The sequence below is a fragment of the Brachyhypopomus gauderio genome, chromosome 2, assembly GCF_052324685.1.
Source record: "Brachyhypopomus gauderio isolate BG-103 chromosome 2, BGAUD_0.2, whole genome shotgun sequence".
Lineage (NCBI taxonomy): Eukaryota > Metazoa > Chordata > Actinopteri > Gymnotiformes > Hypopomidae > Brachyhypopomus > Brachyhypopomus gauderio.
Window position 1 is genome coordinate 2,023,174 of NC_135212.1, and position 24,547 is coordinate 2,047,720.

A 24,547-nucleotide genomic window follows, 5' to 3' on the forward strand; every position below is an offset into this window, starting at 1 on the left:
GGTGTCGAGGTGGTGTAGTCTGGTGTTGGTGGGTGTCGAGGTGGTGTAGTCTGGAGTGGGTGGGTGTCGAGGTGGTGTAGTCTGGAGTGGGTGTCGAGGTGGTGTAGTCTGGAGTGGGTGTCGAGGTGGTGTAGTCTGGAGTGAGTGTCGAGGTGGTGTAGTCTGGTGTTGGTGGGTGTCGAGGTGGTGTAGTCTGGAGTGGGTGTCGAGGTGGTGTAGTCTGGAGTGGGTGTCGAGGTGGTGTAGTCTGGTGTTGGTGGGTGTCGAGGTGGTGTAGTCTGGTGTTGGTGGGTGTCGAGGTGGTGTAGTCTGGTGTTGGTGTCGAGGTGGTGTAGTCTGGTGGTGGTGTAGTCTGGAGTGGGTGTCGAGGTGGTGTAGTCTGGAGTGGGTGTCGAGGTGGTGTAGTCTGGTGTGGGTGTCGAGGTGGTGTAGTCTGGTGTTGGTGTCGAGGTGGTGTAGTCTGGTGTTGGTGGGTGTTGAGGTGGTGTAGTCTGGAGTGGGTGTCGAGGTGGTGTAGTCTGGTGTTGGTGTCGAGGTGGTGTAGTCTGGTGTTGGTGTCGAGGTGGTTTAGACTGGAGTGGGTGGGTGTCGAGGTGGTGTAGTCTGGTGTTGGTGTAGAGGTGGTGTAGTCTGGTGTTGGTGGGTGTCGAGGTGGGGTAGTCTGGAGTGGGTGGGTGTCGAGGTGGTGTAGTCTGGAGTGGGTGGGTGTCGAGGAGGTGTAGTCTGGAATGGGTGTCGAGGTGGTGTAGTCTGGTGTTGGTGTCGAGGTGGTGTAGTCGAGGTGGTGTAGTCTGGAGTGGGTGTTGAGGTGGTGTTGTCTGGAGTGGGTGTCGAGGTGGTGTAGTCTGGAGTGGGTGTCGAGGTGGTGTAGTCTGGAGTGGGTGTCGAGGTGGTGTAGTCTGGTGTTGGTGTCGAGGTGGTGTAGTCTGGTGTTGGTGTCGAGGTGGTGTAGTCTGGTGTTGGTGTCGAGGTGGTGTAGTCTGGTGTTGGTGTCGAGGTGGTGTAGTCTGGAGTGGGTGTCGAGGTGGTGTAGTCTGGAGTGGGTGTCGAGGTGGTGTAGTCTGGAGTGGGTGTCGAGGTGGTGTAGTCTGGTGTGGGTGTCGAGGTGGTGTAGTCTGGTGTGGGTGTCGAGGTGGTGTAGTCTGGTGTTGGTGTCGAGGTGGTGTAGTCTGGTGTTGGTGGGTGTCGAGGTGGTGTAGTCTGGTGTTGGTGGGTGTCGAGGTGGTGTAGTCTGGTGTTGGTGTCGAGGTGGTGTAGTCTGGAGTGGGTGTCGAGTGGGTGTCGAGGTGGTGTAGTCTGGAGTGGGTGTCGAGGTGGTTTAGTCTGGTGTTGGTGTCGAGGTGGTTTAGTCTGGTGTTGGTGTCGAGGTGGTTTAGTCTGGAGTGGGTGGGTGTCGAGGTGGTGTAGTCTGGTGTTGGTGTCGAGGTGGTGTAGTCTGGTGTTGGTGTTGAGGTGGTGTAGTCTGGAGTGGGTGGGTGTCGAGGTGGTGTAGTCTGGAGTGGGTGGGTGTCGAGGTGGTGTAGTCTGGAGTGGGTGTCGAGGTGGTGTAGTCTGGAGTGGGTGTCGAGGTGGTGTAGTCTGGAGTGAGTGTCGAGGTGGTGTAGTCTGGTGTTGGTGTCGAGGTGGTGTAGTCGAGGTGGTGTAGTCTGGTGGTGGTGTAGTCGAGGTGGTGTAGTCTGGTGTTGGTGTCGAGGTGGTGTAGTCTGGTGTTGGTGTCGAGGTGGTGTAGTCTGGTGTTGGTGTCGAGGTGGTGTAGTCTGGTGTTGGTGGGTGTCGAGGTGGTGTAGTCTGGTGTTGGTGGGTGTCGAGGTGGTGTAGTCTGGTGTTGGTGTCGAGGTGGTGTAGTCTGGAGTGGGTGTCGAGTGGGTGTCGAGGTGGTGTAGTCTGGAGTGGGTGTCGAGGTGGTTTAGTCTGGTGTTGGTGTCGAGGTGGTTTAGTCTGGTGTTGGTGTCGAGGTGGTTTAGTCTGGAGTGGGTGGGTGTCGAGGTGGTGTAGTCTGGTGTTGGTGTCGAGGTGGTGTAGTCTGGTGTTGGTGGGTGTCGAGGTGGTGTAGTCTGGAGTGGGTGGGTGTCGAGGTGGTGTAGTCTGGAGTGGGTGTCGAGGTGGTGTAGTCTGGTGTTGGTGTCGAGGTGGTGTAGTTGAGGTGGTGTAGTCTGGTGTTGGTGTCGAGGTGGTGTAGTCTGGTGTTGGTGTCGAGGTGGTGTAGTCTGGTGTTGGTGGGTGTCGAGGTGGTGTAGTCTGGTGTTGGTGGGTGTCGAGGTGGTGTAGTCTGGTGTTGGTGGATGTCGAGGTGGTGTAGTCTGGTGTTGGTGTCGAGGTGGTGTAGTCTGGTGTTGGTGGGTGTCGAGGTGGTGTAGTCTGGTGTTGGTGGGTGTCGAGGTGGTGTAGTCTGGTGTTGGTGGGTGTCGAGGTGGTGTAGTCTGGTGTTGGTGGGTGTCGAGGTGGTGTAGTCTGGTATGGGTGTCGAGGTGGTGTAGTCTGGAGTGGGTGTCGAGGTGGTGTAGTCTGGAGTGGGTGTCGAGGTGGTGTAGTCTGGAGTGGGTGTCGAGGTGGTGTAGTCTGGTGTTGGTGTCGAGGTGGTGTAGTCTGGAGTGGGTGGGTGTCGAGGTGGTGTAGTCTGGTGTTGGTGTCGAGGTGGTGTAGTCTGGTGTTGGTGGGTGTCGAGGTGGTGTAGTCTGGAGTGGGTGGGTGTCGAGGTGGTGTAGTCTGGAGTGGGTGTCGAGGTGGTGTAGTCTGGAGTGGGTGTCGAGGTGGTGTAGTCTGGAGTGAGTGTCGAGGTGGTGTAGTCTGGTGTTGGTGGGTGTCGAGGTGGTGTAGTCTGGTGTTGGTGGGTGTCGAGGTGGTGTAGTCTGGTATGGGTGTCGAGGTGGTGTAGTCTGGAGTGGGTGTCGAGGTGGTGTAGTCTGGAGTGGGTGTCGAGGTGGTGTAGTCTGGAGTGGGTGTCGAGGTGGTGTAGTCTGGAGTGGGTGTCGAGGTGGTGTAGTCTGGTGTTGGTGTCGAGGTGGTGTAGTCTGGAGTGGGTGTTGAGGTTTGTGGATCATGATCGCCCCCTATTGGGGCTTCAGTGGAATTTGTCCTAAACTAAACAAAGGTGCTGACCATTGAGTCCCAGAAAGATGAACTGCCAAGATATTTGTATTTCATGCGTGTACGTGTGTGTGTGTGTGTGTGTGTGTGTGTGTGTGTGTGTGTGTGTGTGTGTGTGTGTGTGTAAGGAGGAGTAGAGAACCAAGGCAAATCGACAACCAGATGGCTCAGTCTTTCATTCTTCCTCTGTCCCCTCTCTCTCTCTCTCTCTCTCCCCCTCTCTCTCCCTCTCTCTCACTCCTCCTCTCCCTCTCTCTCCCCCCCCCCCCCCTCTCTCTCTCTCTCTCCCTCTCTCTCTCTCCCTCTCTCTCCCTCTCTCTCTCTCCCCCCCCTCTCTCTCCCTCTCTCTCTCTCCCTCTCTCTCCCTCTCTCTCTCTCGCCCTCTCTCTCTCGCTCTCTCTCTCCCTCTCTCTCTCTCTCCCCCTCTGTACCTATTGTGCTGCATTAGATGTGCAGGCTGTGGGAAACTGGGATGGGTCTTCATCTCTGTAGCTCTTAAACTAAAACACTTGCTGCTGTCTGACTCTTATAAAGAGCTGTCCACATTCTCACGTGTGTGAAAACAAAGAAACGACTCATCATTAAAGTGTCAAAACACGTTATATAGACTTTCACACGTTTAATGCATTCTGCACACTCCCCCCATCTCAACCCCCCCCCCCCCCCCCCCCCCCCCCCCATCAGGAGGTTAGGGGAGTACGTGGAGATCTTCCTGCAGGACCTGCTGTTACCTCACCTGGTGTGGCGTGCAGGCCGCACTGCTGCTGCCGTCCGAACTGCTGCCCTCAGCTGTGTCCTGGCCCTGCTGCAGGGAGGGGCCGTGTCAGCCGAGCAGGTAAAACACACACACACACACACACACACACACACACACACTGGAGCCAGGAGCAGGTGTGTAGGGGTGTCCAGTGAGCTCACACTGAGAAGACTGACCTCTCCATCTCCGCTGCTACACGCTTGCTGTTAGCGTTCGCTCCTGTGGGCTTTTAAACACCCTCCCTCCGTCCTTGTGTTGCAACTGAGGTGAGCGTAATCGTGTTTGGAAGCTGCTGGGGGTTCAGACCACCTGTTCTGTGTCTCTGCTAACATTGTACCACTTCTCCTGCTGCAGCCATTAGCGTCTCCGCTCACAGCGGCCGTTATCGGATATGCACTGATGTCATGTTTTTAAACGTGCGTTCCTGCAAAATCTGCTCGTCCTCCCTCTGTGTGTGTGTGTGTGTGTGTGTGTGTGTGTGTGTGTGTGTGTGTGTGTGTGTGTGTGTGTGCTTACATGCGTGGGCACACATTTCTACGCCTCAGCACTGTGTGATAAGATGTTGGTATCAGCTCATTTGGAGAGGGAGGCCAGGAGAGCTCAGGGTTGCTGGGGTCAAACGCGTTAAGGCCGTCCTGAAGTGCTGGACTGAGCGTGTGTTAATGTGTTAATGGCTGTGTGTTCTCTGGAAGGCGGTGTGTGTGGGGGCGGAGCTAAGTGCTCGCTTGCTCTCCGCCCTGGAGGAGGAGTCTCCCCTCTCTCGCGTGATGGCCTGCAGAGGTCTACACTCACTCATCAACCTCACAGCACCGTGCCTTCATCCTGATACACTCAACAAGATCTACCCAGGTACACACACACACACACACACACACACACACACACACACACACACACACACACACACACACACACACTCACACACCTCTGCAGTCATTTGTGTTTTTGTCTGAGACAAGCAGAATAAGTTCCTGTGTGTGTGTGTGTGTGTGTGTGTGTGTGTGTGTGTGTGTGTGTGTGTGTGTGTGTTGCAGAGCTTTTAAAGCGAGTAGACGACAGCAGTGAGGAGGTGCGTGTGGAGGCCCTGAAGGTTCTGAGCGCGTGGTTCTCAGGTCTGGGGAGGGATTATGAGCCGGCCGCCCACCGCCCCCACCTGGAGTTCCTCCTCCAGCAGCTGCTGTTGTACCTGGATGACCCCGACCAACAGGTCCAGCTCCTTGTCCTGGGTAAGGCCAATTACACACTGTAGTCTTCCTTACCGTGTGTGACCAGCAGGTGTCCCCGACAGGACACGCCCCCGCTGTCCCGTCACTGGTGCGCTGGCCCGAGCTGACTGACGGGGTCGTTTGTAGAGGTGGAGCGATGAGGGTGGGTGTAGCGGGACCCCCCCCCCCCCCCCCCCCCCCCCCGTTCACCTTTCAAAGAGCCTCATTTATCCTCCTTCTTTTACACCCCATCAATCACGCGGTCTTCTCTGCTCCTGGCCTGCGTCCAGCGGGGCCCTGGTGTGTGTGAGCAACGCTCCATCAACACACATGTGTGCACGCACACGCACACAAAGGGCCTACATGCTCAATCCACTGAAATCTCCACACATACATCTTAGGCGTCTAACAGCAGGCAGCTCTCTGTCCTCCTGTGTCCTCCAGAGCTGTCTCAGCTCCTCCGGGCCTGTCCTATAGGACACTGTCCTCCCGTGTCTTCCACCAAGGGCCACGGTGTCTCAGTGCTCCATCTGGACGCAGTGAGCTCTAATGGAAGACGGTAACCGTTTCCTCCGTGGTGGCTAGCACCTCTCCCATCTGTGTGAGCGCCGTGTCTGGACGTGGCAGGGGTGGTTCCCCTCGTTTCTCCACCACCGGTGTTGGACCGGCGGATGTAGCAGGAACTGCTGTACCAGGCACATCACCTGGGGGGGGGGGGGGGGGGTTCGGTTGGACCATTTCATGGATTAGCGGTCACTGTTTGTTGTGGTTGATGATGAAAGACTGCACTGTAGATTGTGTGTCTGGTTTTAACTGAAGAGCTGTCAGGAACATATGGCTTGTGTGTGTGTGTGTGTGTGTGTGTGTGTGTGTGTGTGTGTGTGTGTGTGTGTGTGTGTGTGTGTGAAACAGTGAGGTCGCATTATCCTGTTTCTGGAGTCTTTCCACCCTTGTCTTCTTCATTCACACTGTTCTCCTTTATTCTTTTATATGGTCATTACATTTCAAAGACACAGCAAACTGTTTGATGGGAACAGCCTTCCCGCCCAGATGACTGGCAGTCACAACATGCCACCTTCCCACAGCCCCAACTAGCCTCTCCACCTGCCCCCTCCACCTGCCCCCCCCCCCCCCCCCCCCCCCCCCACCCCCCTGCCTAAGCTGCTCAGGATCATCAGTCATCCTTCTTCACAGAGGACGCTTTTGTGCTGCGCTGCACCCAAATGTAAATACGGCCCGTGGTACGCGCGACAGAACCCCCCTGCACACACACCGCGTCAACGCTGGGGCGGATCAGGTGAACGATGTCGAGGCCACACGGATTAGTTTTTACTGACGGGGATGTCGTCAGCCTGAGACCACAATGCCGTGCGCCGCTGTCTTTAATAAGCTAACACCGGTGAGCCATATTTTAGAGGAATGTGATGAAATGATTCGTGCCAGTGTAAGACGCTTAGTGCAACAGTGCCGCCTGGTGCTTATGAAGAGAACTGCCTGTTGAGTGATTAGCTGATACTCAGTTCTCTCTATCTCCCCCTCCAGAGGTTCTGAAAGCTGCCGGTGGTGTGGACCCGGCTCTCCTGCGGAAGGAAGTGGAGGTGGTGAGGGAGAAGCAACGGACCACTGAACACTGTGACCATCTGCTCCAGCACATACAGGGCCTGATTCAGCCAGCCACTCAAAAACAAGACAGCTGAGAAAACCCGTTCAGAATGTGTCGTCTGTGCCTGTGGAGATTCTTTATGAATTTGTGTGTTAGGAAATCTACAGGATGAATATGTGAATGTTTTTGATGTTATTTTTTATATGACTGACAATACCGTCAATACGTTTTGTTCTGGCACTGCTACAGTGTTGAAGGGTCTGAAATGTTCCTTATTGCTTTAAATAAAAAAATATCTTCTTCTTGTAGTTGATACTGGTGTCAGTTTGTGTTAAACATGCGCGACGTTAATTATATATGTATCATAGTGAACTCTATTAATATGGACGGACTATTTTCAGCATTAACTGAATGGAATATCAGGCTATCGTGTAATCACATACAGCGGGAGCAAATTGACGAGGCTCGAAAAGGCAAATTAGGTGTAATATTTATATATTTAAATGTGGTTGCTGCTTAAGTTGAATACCACTCTAGCACTAAGCTAATGTCACTTGATGTAACCTGTGCTAACACTTAACGTTAAGTTACACGCACACAACCAAGAGGATTGAACGTTTGAGCACACTGTCAGTTTCTGTTCAGTTATATCCCATCAGAATGCTGGTCATTTTTCGGACTAGCATTAACTTTATACGGCTTCTGAGTATGGAGCCCATTTTATTCAGTTTTATTCACGTATTCATTTACGTCTGTGGTTAAATGTGCAACAGACGTAAATAACCTTTGCTGTAATAGTGTGTCTGTACCGCAAGGGGGCATCAGAGGTCGTCGATTGTGAAACGGGTCCAAGGTTCCTACTGCATATCTGACACCTGCTTGCTTTGTAGCGCACACAGCACTCCACAAGCCCTGGAAATATGATTGAATCACCGGCCTCGGGGGATGTTCATTCAGTTGTTTAATTTTGTAGACAAAAAGCAGATGACAGACATGACACAGAACTAAAGTCATTTCAAGTGGCAACTTTCTGGCTTTAAGAAACACTAAAAGAAATCAAGAAAAATAATTGTGGCAGGCAGTAACGGTTATTTTTTTAGACCAAGCAGAGGGAAAAAATGATGAATCACTCAATTCTAAGGAAAAAATTATAGAATCACCCTGAAAATTTTAATTCCCAAAACTAACACATGCATCAAACTAGATTTGCTCATTCGTCTGATCTAAAAATGAGTGATCACACCTTGGAGAGCTTTGGAACCAAGTGCACTAACATGATGTCTCCAACATGAGAGATGTCAATCGAAACAAAGGAGAGGATTATCAAACTCTTGAAATGGTAAATCATCACGCAATGTTGCAAAAGATGTTGGTGGTTTACAGTCAGTTGTGTTTAAAATCTGGACCAAATACAAACAACATGGGAAGGTTGTTAAAGGCAAACATACTGGTACAGCAAAGAAGACATCAAAGCATCAAGACAGAAAACCTAAAGCAATATGTCTCAAAAACAGAAAATGGGGGACGAATGGGAGGAAACTTGAGTCAACGTCTGTGATCGAACTGTAAGAAACCTCCTAAAGGAAATGGGATTTACATACAGAAAAGCTAAATGAAAGCCATCATTAAGATCAAAAGAGAAAAAACAAGGTTACATGGGGTTAAGGAAAAGCAGTCGTGGACTGTGGATGACTGGATGAAAGTCATATTCACTGATGAATCACGAATCTGCATTGGACAAGGTGGTGATGCTGGAACTTTTGTTTGGTGCTGTTTCAATGAGATTTATAAAGATGACTGAAGATAACATGCTCATTTTCAGTCATTGATGATATGGGCCTGCATGTTGGGTAACGGCACTGGGGAGATGGCTGTCATTACATCTTCAATAAATGCACAAGTTTACATTGATATTCTGGACACTGTTCTTATCCCATCAACTGAAAAGATGTTTGGGGATGATGAAATCATTTTTCTAGATGATAATGCATCTTGACATTGAGCAAAAACTGTGAAAACATTCCTTGAAAAGACACATAAGGTCAATGTCATAGCCTGCAAATAGTCCGGATCTCAATCCAATTGAAAATCTTTGGTGGAAGTTGAAGAAATTGGTCCATGACTCCAGCCTGCAAAGCTGATCTGGCAACAGCAATCAGAGAAAGTTGGAGTCAGAATAATGAAGAGTACTGTTAGTCACTCATTAAGTCTCAGAGCCTCAGAGACTGCGAGCTGTTATAAAAGCCAGAGGTGGTGTAACAAAATACTAGTGATGTGTTGGGAGTGATCTTTTGCTTGTTTTTCATGATTACATAATTTTTCCCCTCTGCTCGGTCTAAAAAAGTAACCGCTACTGACTGACTGACAATTTTTTTCTTGATTTATTTTAGTGTTTCTTAAGGCCAGAAAGTTGCCATTTGAAATGACTTTAGTTCTGTGTCATGTCTGTCATCAGCTTTTTTTCTACAAAATTAAACAACTGAATGAACATCTCCTGGGGCTGGGGATTCCATCATTTATGCCAGGGGTTGTACTATGGGATTTTTTAAGGATTATATAAAGATGTATGTCATAGTTCATAATAATATAATGTAACAAACAATAATGGTGTTTGGAGGAACACAACAATTGCTTTTTTTTTTGCTTATGTGTGCAGTGATGATTTGATCACTCTACGTTTCTTAAAAAAAATTAAACATCTCCCAAAACCATTTTAAAGACAAAAGTGGAATCACAGAGGCTGGTGTCCAAGGTTCCAGAAGGTTCCACAGCACCAGCATCTGAGAGAGAACCCAAGAGCTCAAAACCTGCTCTTACTGTGCTGGGGTGTCCCAGAAGGTTCCACAGTGTCTGCATTCGAAATATCTACTTAGCTAACCTGGATTAAGATCTTTCCACGAAGAATTACTAAAATAATGATTAAAAATAGCTTTGATATATAATGTGGTGCAGGTGATGCATGATATCTGGGATTAAATTATCTTGTAAATGTCAATCGTTCTTGTGTTCCTGTTCGCCCTCGTTTCGCAGCCCATCACCGAGTTGGCAGAGCTGACGGAGGAAGCCGTCATTGGGCCCGATCTCCCGTCTCTCCCGGACTGTGGCCACAGCTCCTCGGACATCCATGCCTCGTCTGATCATGAGGAAGGCGGCGACCAGCGTGGCCGAGCGGCTGTAGCCTTTCTGGCAGTGCACATACACCCTCCCTACAACACAGAGACATGCCGTTGGTGGCCACCAGAGGGCGCTGCCGTCGCCGCTACGAGCCCCCGCCCGGACCTTCACCTCCGCCGCTCCCGTGAGCCAGCGCCCGCTCCATGAAGTCCGAGCACTCCGCGAAGTACGCGCCGAGGTCGAAGTGGTCGGTGTCGTTGGCCGGGACTCCGTGGTAGACGATGCCCGTGCCCGCGTAGAAGCGCGCGCCCGTGTTCACGTGCGCGTGCGAGTCTCCGTGCGCGGCGTTGAGCACGTGACTCACGCCGAGCTGCCGCAGGCGTCTCACGTTCGTGGCCACGCGCCTGAGGAGAGAGCGCGAGACGACAGCGCGAGGAGACAGGGCGCGAGACAACAGCGCGAGGAGACGCGGCTGCTGCAATCAGCCAGTACACAGTCTGAACCAGTGTGACTCTGCTGAGAGAACTCAGACCCAGTCTCTCTATAAATACCTGCGTCTATTTTAGTACATTCATGTTTTCTCCCTCCATGTTGTCTCTCTCTCTCTCTCTCTCTCTCTCTCTCTCTCTCTCTCTCTCTCTCTCTCTAGTTTATATGTTCAAACTAATATACAGTGAGATATGATGGGTAACGTGTATGGCTGTAAACGTTACTTACTCATTTCCCAGGAGAATGCCAGGGTAGACCTCGTTGAAATCTCTAGACGGCATGCAAAAGTCTCCGTTCTCGTCTGTTAACAGATCATTAAGCTGCTGCACCGACACTTCATAGTCTGTCATGATCACCCGATGAGGGGCTCAGCATTACATCATTTATCTCCGCTGTAAAATATGGCTTTAATCTCTGAAGTGAGTTGTGTACATGGACGTAGTTTTGATTTCATAAGTGGGGGGGACACAACCTGGGGTGGCGAACTGTTGAGCGGGGGGGGGGGGGGGGGGTTGAATGAAAATTGTTGAGCGCTGTGAACAAAAATTGTTGAGCGGGGGGGGGGGGGGGGGGGGGCTCGGAGCTGCATGATCCTAGTGCTAGATTTGTCGCTATTTGGATATTGTTTTTTTAACCGTTAAAAAGTGGGGGGGACATGACTTCGTCGCTACTTAAATATTTGGTTTTAACTGTAAAAACTGGGGGTGACCAAAACCGGCTTTTGAAAAAGTGGTCCAAAACTACGTCCGTGGTTGTGTATAAGTATCTCCAGCAGTCCTGAAGCTTCACCGTGGGTAGAAGCTCTCAGCACCTTTCACACCAGCAGGGGCCAGCAGACAGTACTGAACATTTGAGCTGACAGCCTTCCTGTGCTGTGTCTTATACACAAACATTTGTCAGTACATTTGAGGAAAGAGAGGTATTTGGACTAGAGGTAATTGTACAATAATTGTTTTGTCTCATAATTAAGATTCAAACAGAATACTGGAAAAATATACATTAAATACATGTAAAAATACATGCAGCTTTGAGGACAAAATGGCGTCTAGTGTGCCGTCCCTTGGCACTAAGCACATTTTGAGGTACGGATCTGAGTAACAGGAGTCTGAGTGTAGCTGGGGTCTGGGTGTAGTAGGGGTCTGAGTTCCACATATAGTTCCAGTATGTTTATTGCAAACCAATTTTATAACAGCAACAACAGCTTTGAGCCTGTCAGTGTAAGCTGCACACTGCTTGAAAGTGATGTTTGCTTATTCTTTTATAGCTGGCAAGATTTCTCCTTGCTGTTCAGGTTAGGATGACACTTCAAATGTTCAGAAGGTGACACTGGTTCTTGATCTCAGGCTTTGGAGAAGATTCACCTTTTTGTTGCTCGGCCAGTCCTGTGTTGTTTTGACCTTGTGCTTGGGATCGGTGCTGTGATTCAAGGTGAAGTTTCTTCTAAGCTTTCATTTATATAACAGACCATAGCAGGCTGTCACCATCCATCCTTCTGTGTTAATGCGATGTCTGGCCCCCACTGGGGATCATCACATCCAGAGCAGCCTGCTGCCCCTACCGTACCAAACCACTGGCATGACGTTTGTTGACCACATGAAATTGGCAGTGATACTGGCAGTGATGGCACATACTGCTTTGCAAAACCTCCATTACTGTCCGCTCCCACATTTGGGTTGCTGTAGATGTCTTCTGGTCAGATGTGTTTTGATTTGGGGTTTTTTAGAAGTGGCTTCCTTCCCCCCAGCCTGCCGTACAGGCCCCTGTGTGAGCTCTTGACATGGCTGACTGGTGCATCTTCACTCTCAGCCACCGAACTCTGGATCGCCTGACAAGTCCCAACCTCAGTGTCTCTGTATCTTCCCTCTGCCGTCCCCTTCTAGCCCTGACGAGGCTCTGATGAGTTCTGAGGGACAGCCTCGTCTCTGTGGTATGACGTAGCTTTCATTTCCTCACAATCCAGTGCTGCTCACTGTGATTTTCAAACACTTGAGTATTTTTGAATGTTATTCTATAGCATTTTCCTACATTGTGCATATTTAATTATAACTTTATCTCTGATTTCTTAGAATGTTCTTTGGTCTTCATCTTCAGCTGTTTCCTTCAGATTTAGTTTGATGAGCTAGATGAATGAAGAAGATCTTTAATCCAGAAAAGTTTAACAATTTTAAAAAATTTAATATTGAGTTGAGGCCAATTGTAAAGTCAAAGTCAAAGTCAAATTTATTTATATAGTGCTTTTCACAACACACGTTGTCACAAAGCAGCTTTACAATCGTATGGGTCCAGATCCCTAATGAGCAAGCCAAAGGCGACAGTGGCGAGGAAAAACTCCCTATAGGGTGGGGATTAGGAAGAAATCTCGGGAGGACCAAGACTCAAAAGGGAACCCATCCTCCATTGGGCGGCCCGTTAACACAAGTCCGTGGTCACAGGGTGGTTTTAAAGTTCCACAGCAACAGTCTAGGCTCCTGTTCCCCGGCCAAGCAGCCTCAGTCCCCTCGGTGCAGGCGGTGGGCCTCAGGGGGTGTGGGCCTCAGGCGGTGGGCCTCAGGCGGGCCAGCATCAGCACGGCTCTCTGTGGCAACGGCTCATCCAACCCCGGCATCAGCACATCCACTGGCAAGCCAGACCATCCCCCAGGTGCCTGCAGGTGCCTGTATCCAATCGTCTTGGGTGGAGGCATGCAAGAAGATAGAAATACAGACTAAGTGGACATCAATTTAAACCACCATTAATTTAAATGTACATAGCTCACATGCCAGTGATTAGCATGTGGCTCCGGCAGGCTAATCTATAGCAGCATAACTAAAGGGAGGGGTTCAGAGGTGACTACAGGCATGAGGGCTCACTGAGACATTGCTTTACAGTCAAGTAATTGTCACAAGTAGAGTGATGCCATGACACAGCTGGATGACAGCATCAACATCTCAGATCACCAGAAATCTCAACGTCTGGGGGCCCCCAAGCCCCTACACCTTACAAGGGGAATATTAGCTGAAGGCTTGATTAAATAGGTGAGTCTTAAGTCTAGATTTAAAGATTGGAACTGTGTCAGAATCTCGGATTGGAGCTGGAAGGCTATTCCATAATTGAGGGGCTTTAAAGGAGAAAGCTCTGCCTCCGGCTGTAGTCTTACAAATTTTTGGAACTAGGAGAAATCCAGCATTTTGGGAGCGCAAAGGGCGAGATGGGTTGTAGTAAGCAATGAGTTCACTCAGATATTGTGGGGCGAGACCATTTAACGCCTTATAGGTTAACAGAAGAACTTTAAATTCAATTCGATATTTAATCGGAAGCCAGTGTAATGTGGCGAGAGTGGGACTAATATGATCGAATTTTCTAACCTTAGTTAGGACTCTAGCTGCAGCATTTTGTACAAGTTGTAGCTTCTTTCGGGACTGTTTAGAGCATCCAATTAGAAGACTATTACAGTAGTCCAATCTCGACGAGACAAAAGCATGGACCAGTTTCTCTGCATCTGCTAATGAAAGTAAATGTCTCAGCTTGGCAATATTACGTAAATGGAAAAAGGCAGCCTTAGTGACATTGCATACATGTGTGTCAAATGAAAGATCAGAATCAATAGTGACACCTAAAAATTTTGCAGTAGATTTAGGTGTTACTGAAAAACCATCTAGGGTAAGGGGAATATCAGCCCAATTGCTTCTAGCAGCTTTAGGCCCAAGAATCAGCACCTCAGTCTTGTCAGAATTCAGTTGAAGAAAATTAGATGCCATCCAGTTTTTAATGTCCTGGACGCAGTTCTCAATCTTGCGAGTTGTAGTGATATCATCTGGATTAGAAGATATATACAACTGAGTATCATCTGCGTAGCAATGGAAGCTAATACCATGCCTACGAATGATAGTGCCCAGTGGTAGCATATATAATGAGAATAATATGGGGCCCAGTACAGATCCTTGTGGGACACCATACTTTACTTTGTCAGGTAGGACCACGGACATAATTTTGGGGGGTGGGTGGGGACATGTCCCCCCCACTTTTTCAAAAGCCGGTTTTGGTCCACCCCAGTTTTTACGGTTAAAACCAAATATTTAAATAGCGACGAATCCATGTCCCCCCCACTTTTGAAATCAAAATTACGTCCATGGATAGGACCTGAACCAGGAGAGTTCTGACCTCTTATGCCAATGAGTGTCTCCAGCCTAGTAAGTAGAATATTATGGTCAATGGTGTCAAAAGCAGCACTGAGGTCTAGCAGTATGAGAAAAGAAATGTGTCCTTTATCAGAGGATATTAAGAGATCGTTCAATACTTTAGTCAGTGCCGTTTCAGTGCTGTGATGAGCTCTAAATCCAGACTGAAATAACTCTAAGACATGTTCTGTCTGTAAGAAGGAAGAGAGTTGAGAAGAAACTACAATTGTAGAATTGTAAGCCAAACGTGTCCTCTTTAGGACAATATTTTACATAAAACAAATATTATTTATTAATTTTTGGAGTCTGTTAAACTAAAATATGACTACCTACTAAAGTATAGAATATCAAAGATGGATCCAAATACTACAATATGTTTCTGCAAGACACTGTACATATAATAATAGGACATTATATTTATTAGGTGTTGTTATCCTCCTTTTTGATATGTTTGAACTACAATAAGATATTCAAGCTTGGAAGTGATAAGGAGACAACAACAAAGCAATGAATGAAATGAAACCCTAATAGGAAGCGGTTATTAAACTATTAAGGCTAAAGATAAATGCATGCCAAATAGGGTTAGAAAGCATTTTAGCCACAAGGGTTTTTAAGACAGCTCTAGATCTTTCATTTTAATGTAACAGTAAGTCTATGGATGCTTCCACTATTTAACCACTAGATGGCAGTAAACACTCTTTAAACTTTGTTTTGTTGATAAAACTTGCAGACCCATTTAGTGCCAGTTAAAACTGGGTCTGTTTTGTACCACTTTTAGTAATAGAAATATCAGGAAACTCTAAACTCACCGGCTCGAAGCAGCTGAGCAAGTGAAACAGGTGAGTGTTGTAGTAGAGGCGTTGTAGTGCCACTGCATGTAACAACCACACCAGCACCTCCCTCCTTCGACCCCTTGCTAAGTAATGTTTGGAGTTTGTGTGCAAACATCTGTACTTTTTTTCTGCATGTGAACATTTTCTTTGAATAAATTGATTTATTGAATACATTTTCTTTGAATTTATTGATTTTTTTTTTTTTGAAAAAGATATTTTCAGAATGTATGAATGTGTATTCTTATGATTATGACCGTTTTTTAAACCAAAACAATAGTACTGGGGGAAATGAACACGTTCTTTTATTAAAACATTTCTGCACTGAGATGCTGTAAGCAGGTCCCACCCGATCCACTGAAGAACCGCCTGGTCTGCCCCAACATGCGTCAGCTCCAAAGGCACCGCATGGCAGTTTGAAAAAAGGTTGTAAAAACAGGTATGTAAAATCGTAAATGACGATGATTGAATGACGATTCGCTTTCTTTGAAGAGGTTTAGTGGGTGTTTTACGGACAATAAAGTTTAAATGTTCATTTCTTCCTGTTAAATCAAAATGTCATAGTTTATTTATTTGAGTCTCTCAAAGCTTGCTCATACAGAATGTGGGTCATCTTTCACATAATTTTCGATCAATATGATGGGAAGAATTTAGGACAGAGTTTTAACTGATCATAAATTTGACAGACACAGTAACATAGTTACTGTGGGGCCGCCTCAGGCCGCCTCAGGAACATTAGTAAAAATATGATTAAAATTCCTTTCTTCTTGGGAAAATTGATGCATGCGTTTGCGTCTTTCTCTCGGTGTGTATCGGTGTGAGTCAGCATTTGGTGTAAAATGCTGCTGTAAAAATAGGAGGCGTTTTACTTCAGCCTCGACTCGTAGGGGAGACCCGGTATGGTTGTAACACCTTTTTGCTTCAGCACCTGTAACTCACTGAATTTTTTAGCTAGACTTCTCAAACTTTTATATAAAGTACACCCATTTGTTTACTACAAAAGTAATTCAAACTTCAATTGAAATATGTGTGTGTGTGTGTGTGTGTGTGTGTGTGTGTGTGTGTGTGTGTGTGTGTGTGTGTGTGTGTGTGTGTGTGTGTGTGTGCGTGTGTGTGCATGCGTGCGTGCGTGTGTGTGTGTGTGTGTGTGAGTGTGTGTGTGTGTGTGTGTGTGTGTGTGTTTGTGTGTTACATGGCAGATACCATGTGCCTTTGCAACTGATCTGACTGACTTGTCCTTCTTTGTGACCTCATCAGATGCTTCTTTTAAAAGCATTTGTAAAATGGCACACCTCTGTATGTCTTTCTTTAAAATTATTAAAAATCAAGAAGGTTTTCTTAGTTGTATGTAAGTTGATGGTTATAACCAGGGCCGGGGATTTGAAATTAACAGGGGGAAAATGCATCACAATTTACCAGAGAAACGACAGTTTAATGTAATATAATTCATATGGTTTTATCTGCAATAGTATAAGTACTAAAAAAAATATAGTCTTGATTCAGAAATTTAATTTCTCACCTCAAAATCAGTTTTTTCTCTATAGAATCGGCATGTGCCTGTTTACAGTCTTGATATTCACCATGTGGGATCAGGGAGGAATTGGGTAAATACTGGAATGATCATATGACTCCTATCTTATCCGTGATGGGTGGAACTGATGGTGTTACAACTCTCCCCATGTTACAACCATACCCGGTCTCCCCTATCACTGTTTCGCAGTTTATTAAAGAATTCAACACAAAATCAGATCATACTGTTTGGTATAACCTAAACCTGAGCTGGTATATGTTGGATGGTCTGTGTCCGTATTCTATTCCCTGTTTGGTATAACCTAAACCTGAGCTGGTATATGTTGGATGGTCTGTGTCCGTATTCTGTTCCCTGTTTGGTATAACCTAAACCTGAGCTGGTATATGTTGGATCGTCTGTGTCCATATTCTGTTCCCTGTTTGGTATAACCTAAACCTGAGCTGGTATATGTTGGATCGTCTGTGTCCGTATTCTGTTCCCTGTTTGGTATAACCTAAACCTGAGCTGGTATATGTTGGATCGTCTGTGTCCGTATTCTGTTCCCTGTTTGGTATAACCTAAACCTGAGCTGGTATATGTTGGATCGTCTGTGTCCGTATTCTGTTCCCTGTTTGGTATAACCTAAACCTGAGCTGGTATATGTTGGATCGTCTGTGTCCGTATTCTGTTCCCTGTTTGGTATAACCTAAACCTGAGCTGGTATATGTTGGATCGTCTGTGTCCGTATTCTCTCCCTGTTTGGTATAACCTAAACCTGAGCTGGTATATGTTGGATCGTCTGTGTCCGTATTCTGTTCCCTGTTTGGTATAACCTAAACCTGAGCTGGTATATGTTGGATGGTCTGTGTCCGTATTCTGTTCCCTGTTTGGTATAACCTAAACCTGAGCTGGTATATGTTGGATCGTCTGTGTCCGTATTCTGTTCCCTGTTTGGTATAACCTAAACCTGAGCTGGTATATGTTGGATCGTCTGTGTCCGTATTCTGTTCCCTGTTTGGTATAACCTAAACCTGAGCTGGTATATGTTGGATCGTCTGTGTCCGTATTCTGTTCCCTGTTTGGTATAACCTAAACCTGAGCTGGTATATGTTGGATCGTCTGTGTCCGTATTCTGTTCCCTGTTTGGTATAACCTAAACCTGAGCTGGTATATGTTGGATCGTCTGTGTCCGTATTCTGTTCCCTGTTTGGTATAACCTAAACCTGAGCTGGTATATGTTGGATGGTCTGTGTCCGTATTCTGTTCCCTGTTTGGTATAACCTAAACCTGAGCTGGTATATGTTGGATCGTCTGTGTCCGTATTCTGTTCCCTGTTTGGTATAACCTAAACCTGAGCTGGTATATGTTGGATCGTCTGTGTCCGTATTCTGTTCCCTGTTTGGTATAACCTAAACCTGAGCTGGTATATGTTGGATGGTCTGTGTCCGTATTCTGTTCCCTGTTTGGTATAACCTAAACCTGAGCTGGTATATGTTGGATCGTCTGTGTCCGTATTCTGTTCCCTGTTTGGTATAACCTAAACCTGAGCTGGTATATGTTGGATGGTCTGTGTCCGTATTCTGTTCCCTGTTTGGTATAACCTAAACCTGAGCTGGTATATGTTGGATGGTCTGTGTTTGTATTCTGTTCCCTCATCCTGGACGTCATCTTCACTGCAGGCTCCACTCTCTCACGCTGGGTGGAGGTTAAAGGGCAACTTTGCTTTTACTGTCGCCGCTCCAACACTGTAGAACTCTGTGGAATCTACGGAAATCAGAAGGGCTTCCTGTTTAGCAAAGGTTAAAACTAGACTCACAACTTACTTTTATGTACTAGCATTTGGACACCGAAGACATTATCTGTCATATGAAATATAATTTTGTGTCTGTTGTGCTGTGACTGTGTCTTTGAAGTGATCGAATGTGTTTCATTGTTGTACAGCACTTTGGATCAATATCAGTTGTGTAAATGTACCATGTAAATAAATGGTACGTACTTACTAAAAATATATAAAGCAAGAGACAGAATAAGACTAAACACAAACAAGTATAACAGCATTCTCCATTCTGGGCGGACTGGATGCCACAGTGGTACTAGCTATTCGGAATATGAATAATTGTTTATGGCTCTTCTTCTTGAGACCATGGCCTGCCATCGTCACAATCAACCAATCAGAATTAGAATTATTGTTTATGTCTCTTCTTCTTGTGACCATGGCCTGCCATTGTCACAATCAACCAATCAAAATTAGAATTATTGTTTATATCTCTTCTTGAGACCATGGCCAGCCAGTGTCACAATTAGCCAGTTGAATGATTAAGAGATGGAAAATGACATATTTAGTACTCTTACTCATTTCAAGGAACAATTGAAAGTCGTTTGTATATTAGAATATTGTTATACATCATGTTCAGATGTTTGGAACAGTAGTCAGTTGAAATAAGATGACATATTGTACAATGTTTTTGCTCTCTTATAGGTTATTCCTTGACAACCATCATGCCACTGAATTCAGGTACTGCACAACAAAGAAGAATATGCTTCATATCTGTCCTGTTTTAATGATCCTTGCTCTAAGCCAGAGAGATACTGAAATTGGAGTTCAAATGTTCAGGTCATGATATTCATTTATGCATCCTAGAAATTAATGAAAAGTTACATAAACATAAACATAAATAACATCAAATACAAATAAATGATTGGCATAGAAGGTCGCTCTGAAAAGAATCCAGAATTTGTAGGAAAGCTGATTCCATGTCGATGTGTCTTCTGAATAATCCCAAATTTGACCTCATCGGTCTTCAAAGTACAGAGACTGAGTTTGTGTGAGTGGGCTGTGGTTGATGTATTTTAGGACGCTGCTCTCAGAGACTCTCGGGCTGGTGTAGTGAATGAGAACGTGAACTCGGGTCCTCCCCCTTGTTCAGACGTGTCATTTCAGCTCGGACCAAACAGTGTCTTGATGGTGACCTGGGTACCAGTGCCCAAAAGAGCTCATATATCCTCCAGTGTGTATGGGGGCACTGTTGTTTGATATAGGAACATCCCATAATGGAGGCATCGCCGTGGCGCAGGCTGTTCCCGGGGCAGCGGCTGCTTGAAGGTGTTCTCCTTCTGGGCCACCTGACCCATGTTTCATGATCTTTTTGTATTTGGACCGCTTGTTCTGGAACCAGATCTTAACCTGTGCACAGAGGATCACAGCTTAGTAGAGCCCAGTCACCACACTTTGCGTAAACATTTTGAGAAACATTGGAAATAATCATGATAACCATATTTTTATGTCTTAAATCCTAAACATACAGGTTTGAGAGAATCAGTCACTTCATGTAAAAATTGGTTTAAATTTAAACACAAATATCTATACTGAATCACATATTCTGAGCTGCTTCAGTGACAGTTATAAAATGGATGCAAATGCAGTTGTGAGCTGGCTGTAATGTTAGTAAAGAAATCACCCGGCCTTTGCTGCCCGCATTTAACCTGCTGCGGGTGGGATTGGCTCTGTATGAGGGTTAGGATTAAACAGTTTGGCACCGACACGGAAGGTATACCTAAATAAATGTGACATTTGTTAAAATAAATGTGAGTATATAATGAAAATAATATTTTGCATTTGTACATAATTAGTGTGTCATTTTATATAGAAATTAATAATGAAACCCAGTCAAAGCTTTTTGACACAGGTAGACTAGCGAAAGAATGACCAACTGAGATTGACATGATGCTTCACAATGTGCAAGCAATCATTTAAACATGGATTACGGTAACCCCAGAGTGCAAACGAGAGTAGAAAAAAGCCAGATGTAGGTCATTCTGTACTTTACTCTTTTAGCTCTTGAGGCAGTGTGTGCCGTTAATTACTGTATAATATATTCTGTAATATGTTGCAAAAGCTTGACAGTCGCTGTGTACTCTGTGAATACTGAGGCATACTGTTTTCTCTATTGGAATGGGTAATACAATATATTACACTATAATTAGTGGTAAACCTACACTAACAAAAGGGGGAATAGACATTTTTTTTGCATGCTGTGTATTTCAAACATTCCTCTTTGGACTCTTGTTTAACAGAAAAAATACTAAATACACACAACAACCACAACGCGAACAATTCTAACACAAAGTGAGGACTAATAACTGGTGACCTACTGATGTTTCTATTTAAATCAGCCGCAATGCAATATTTTTGCTTTGCGTTATTTTAATTGCGTCAGCACTGCAGTTCATTTCAGTGATTGTGAAGATGAAAAGGCTGAATACAAATTCATAAAATTAGACGTGGACACGCACGCGGAACACGAGGCTAAAGGGTCACAATGGAGAAAAGGCTTATAGCAAATTTGTGATTAACCAGTTAACCAGATTAATTCACAAGCAATGCGTCCAGATGCATTTCTCAAAATATATATATATATATATATATATATATATATATATATATATATATATATATATATATATATATATATATATATATATATATATATACATATATATATATATGTATATATATATATATATATAATGTGTGTATATGTGTATATATGTGTATATAATCTATTATCTATTTGAATCTATTATTTATAGCTTTGATATTTATAATTTGAATCTATTATATTATATATATATATTAAATTATAATCTATTATCTATAGAATATATATATATAATTATATATATATATATATATATATATATATATATATATATATATATATATATATATATTCTATAGATATATATATATATATATATATATATATATATATATATATATATATATATATATATATATATATATATATATATATATATATAGAGAATATATATTTGTATTTGTAATAGTAGCTAATATAGCTATGTCGGTTCTAATGACATTAATGATAGAACCGTAGGCCTATGCAGGTCATAGTGAGTGTGGTCGTGTTACCTGGGTTTGGGTCAGACCCAACTTCGCCGCCAGATCCGCGCGCTCTGGCAGAGCTAGGTACTGTGTTTGCTGAAATCTCTGGTTGAGCGCTTGCAGTTGTAAGCTGGAATAGATGGTTCGAGGCTTGCGAATTTTCTTCCCTTTTCCGTTTAACCGTATTTCTTCATTTTCACTTACGGCTGCTTTTTCTGAATCTTCAAGGAAAAGAGGAATCATATTAGCAGCATACCAAGAATCATTGTTTGAAACTTAACTGAAGCTAATAAATATAAAACCCCATGAAAATAATTTATTTAAGTATAGTTTAACTATACAAAAGACTTAACAAAAGAGATAAAAGTGAAAGGTTGCTCTTAATGCCAAGCTAAAGATGGCAGTATGGTTTGTTCAGTCTGCTGTGTTCAGTAGTTTGGCACGTGTGCTGTATGAGCCTCCAGTGCGCGTGGGCCTTGACTAATGTGATGATTTTTCAAGGGGATGATGCGACATACAACACAGAAATAATATTAGTGAAATGCTGAACTGAAAAGTTACTCTCACTAATCAATAACCATTCATCTGTAATTATATTATTATTATTATTATTATTATTATTATTATTATTATTATTACTACTACTACTACTACTACTACTACTACTACTACTACTACTGCTGCTATTATTTCAGGTTGTCCAAATAATGATCACTGAAAACTCTCATTCATTAACCAAGGTCTTCGTCTGCAAAAAAATAATCAAAATATATCGAATATATATAGTTGCAAAATAAGATTTTGTAAGCCACCTTATTCTATCATAATCTATAATCTAAATAAGAAATATACGGATAATGGCTATATGCAAATCAAACACGCGTATAGATATATGGATTAGACTATATATATATATATATATATATATATATATATATATATATATATATATATATATATATATATATATATATATTCTTAGTATTCGCAAGGTTATAGTTGTGCAGTAAGTGGTGGTGGTGAAATATATGCTTTGTTTATTAGTTTCAAGCTTTTTTTTTTTTTGCTGTACCGTTTGTAAGCTACTTTGCAGTTTAAATATACCACGCAGTAAGCCAATAATGAATATTATCATTATGCGTAATGTTCTTGCCTGTTTCGTCTGGTCTTGAGTGCCCACCGTTGTGGTTGTGTCGTTGGTACCCCAGGTACGTGCCAGAGTGATGCGAGCCCACGCCGCTGTAATGGTACCCCAGCGGGCGGTAAGAGTTCGTGCCAGAGGAGAACGACACGTCGTGCTGCGCTCCGCTTTGATGCAAACCATGGACAGGATAGTGCGTATATGCCGCCGACGGCTGTTGGTGAGGTGGATAGCCATGTCCAAACTCCAAAAACGCCGATTTAGAAGGGTCCGAGGTCATCAAACTATCGGATAGAGAAGTCATTTTCCAGAGTGAGGTCCATTAGTGCGAGATACGATGAAGAGCGCCATAGATACAGCGATAAAAGGAAAAGATCTCCATTGTCTCCGTGTTTTAATCGTTAAATCATAAACTTCCCCGAAAGGCGACGCACCCAATCTGGCTGTCACAGTGAAATTACGTACGGAGTGTGCGGATTGGTTTTGAACTCCCTTCACCTCTCCGTTCAGGCTCTCTCAGGCTCCCTGGGCACCTTTGCTCATTGGTTGCGTTCAACGCCTACGTAACTCAGCAAGAACAAAAGAACTTAGCCTACGACTTCAAGAAATATTTTCTTAAAAAATATATACACCGAATTATAATTGGCAAAAATAATGAAGCTCAGTCGTCTTTTGCCAGATTAAAAAAATTAACTTTAAGCAATGCTTTCAAGTGATGATGATGATGATTATGATGATGATAAATAATTATAGTAATAAAAATAACAAAGAAGCTTGCTAATTAGTAATAAATTGTACATACGCTCCGACATTACCTAAATTAAGAGAGACCGTAAAGAAAAAATAGTCAGAAATCTTCATGAACCCGAACTAGGAAACACCATAGCCGAGTTACAGTGGATGCGAGTGTGGTGTAAAATCCGAGTTAGGCATTATGAGAAGATACGCAGCCCCCATCTAGAGGTTAGATGGCATCCTCTATCTGGAATACACGACTAGGACAAAACGTGCCAGGGTATTATTTTATAAATAGTAACAGTAAAACAGTAACAGTAAAAAACAAGTATCTCGTTTGTGATATCTACGTTTATTACGTGAATTTACGCAAATAAAAATAAGAGGTGAATTAGGCCAAGGCAATAGGCTACCTTGCTTGTATTATTACAGTAAATTCCTGTCTTGGGTTTTGCTCTCAAGTCCCGTTTCCATAGCATTTGTTGATCAACACTGACTGTTTAGGCTATTTGTTTATTTGTTTATTACACATCTAGGTTTTGAAAAGACGTCATAGGAAGTCAGTCGTCAGCCTTCTACTGGTCTCCGGTGTTTTTTCTTCTTGGTAGGCAGTTAATGCATTGCTTTCTATGTAACGAAAAGAACAAAACACCCAGGAGAACTCGATCGTTGCCCGTGTCATTAGCCCGGGGAATGTGCGTGTATATAAATATTCAGATCATCAGCCCTGGCTTTAACACTGCGCCAACATTCCTGAACAGGTACAGCCTTAAGCGCTGCGCAGCCCAACCCCATACTCTGTACCTGCCATTCCTGCCTAGCCTACTCAGGTTCCTGCTCTTGCCACCGGCAAAAGTAATCTAGGCGCCTCCATCGTCAAATGTCGGTCAACCTGTTCCGGATCGGTCCAGTTCGAATGTATCTAGTGGTCCCCGGCAGCCCGTTGAGAAAATGTCGCTATGATTATGCGGCAGCTGGTTTACCTGTGTGTGTTCACCGCATGGTTAATAAAC

At 44.7% G+C, this 24,547-nt stretch overlaps 3 protein-coding genes across 3 annotated transcripts in view; 1 reads left to right on the plus strand and 2 right to left on the minus strand.

Moving 5' to 3' along the window:
- Positions 1–6,963, plus strand: part of dnaaf5 (dynein axonemal assembly factor 5) — a 71,278-nt gene extending 64,315 nt beyond the window's left edge. The window contains exons 10-13 of the mRNA XM_076982192.1: positions 3,772–3,922; positions 4,537–4,693; positions 4,879–5,070; positions 6,592–6,963. Of these exons, the coding sequence (XP_076838307.1) occupies positions 3,772–3,922; positions 4,537–4,693; positions 4,879–5,070; positions 6,592–6,746 (655 nt within the window). The 3' untranslated portion in view covers positions 6,747–6,963. The remainder of the gene's footprint in view (positions 1–3,771; positions 3,923–4,536; positions 4,694–4,878; positions 5,071–6,591) is intronic.
- A 2,268-nt stretch (positions 6,964–9,231) lies between these two features.
- Positions 9,232–10,679, minus strand: dusp3b (dual specificity phosphatase 3b). The gene is made up of 3 exons (XM_076982220.1): positions 10,484–10,679; positions 9,938–10,170; positions 9,232–9,858 (listed from the first exon to the last, which is right to left on the minus strand). Exons 1-3 carry the CDS (start codon positions 10,603–10,605, stop codon positions 9,644–9,646), a joined length of 570 nt encoding a protein of 189 aa, XP_076838335.1. The 5' UTR covers positions 10,606–10,679; the 3' UTR covers positions 9,232–9,643.
- An 8,609-nt stretch (positions 10,680–19,288) lies between these two features.
- Positions 19,289–23,400, minus strand: dlx4a (distal-less homeobox 4a). Its single transcript, XM_076982244.1, has 3 exons — positions 22,812–23,400; positions 21,686–21,879; positions 19,289–19,936 (listed from the first exon to the last, which is right to left on the minus strand). Exons 1-3 carry the CDS (start codon positions 23,101–23,103, stop codon positions 19,685–19,687), a joined length of 738 nt encoding a protein of 245 aa, XP_076838359.1. The 5' UTR covers positions 23,104–23,400; the 3' UTR covers positions 19,289–19,684.
- Positions 23,401–24,547: the final 1,147 nt, after the last annotated feature.

Excerpts from the sequence above, each read along its gene's own strand:
- dusp3b (XM_076982220.1), bottom strand. The coding sequence starts at position 10,605 with ATGACAGACTATGAAGTGTCGGTGCAGCAGCTTAATGATCTGTTAACA. Across the intron at positions 10,171-10,483 it reads GGCATTCTCCTGGGAAATGA|GCGCGTGGCCACGAACGTGA; the intron begins GTAAGTAACGTT and ends CTCTCTCCTCAG. Across the intron at positions 9,859-9,937 it reads GGCTCACGGGAGCGGCGGAG|GGAGGGTGTATGTGCACTGC; the intron begins GTGAAGGTCCGG and ends TCTGTGTTGTAG.
- dlx4a (XM_076982244.1), bottom strand. The coding sequence starts at position 23,103 with ATGACTTCTCTATCCGATAGTTTGATGACCTCGGACCCTTCTAAATCG. Across the intron at positions 21,880-22,811 it reads CTCAAGACCAGACGAAACAG|ATTCAGAAAAAGCAGCCGTA; the intron begins GCAAGAACATTA and ends TTTTCCTTGAAG. Across the intron at positions 19,937-21,685 it reads TGGGTCTGACCCAAACCCAG|GTTAAGATCTGGTTCCAGAA; the intron begins GTAACACGACCA and ends CTCTGTGCACAG.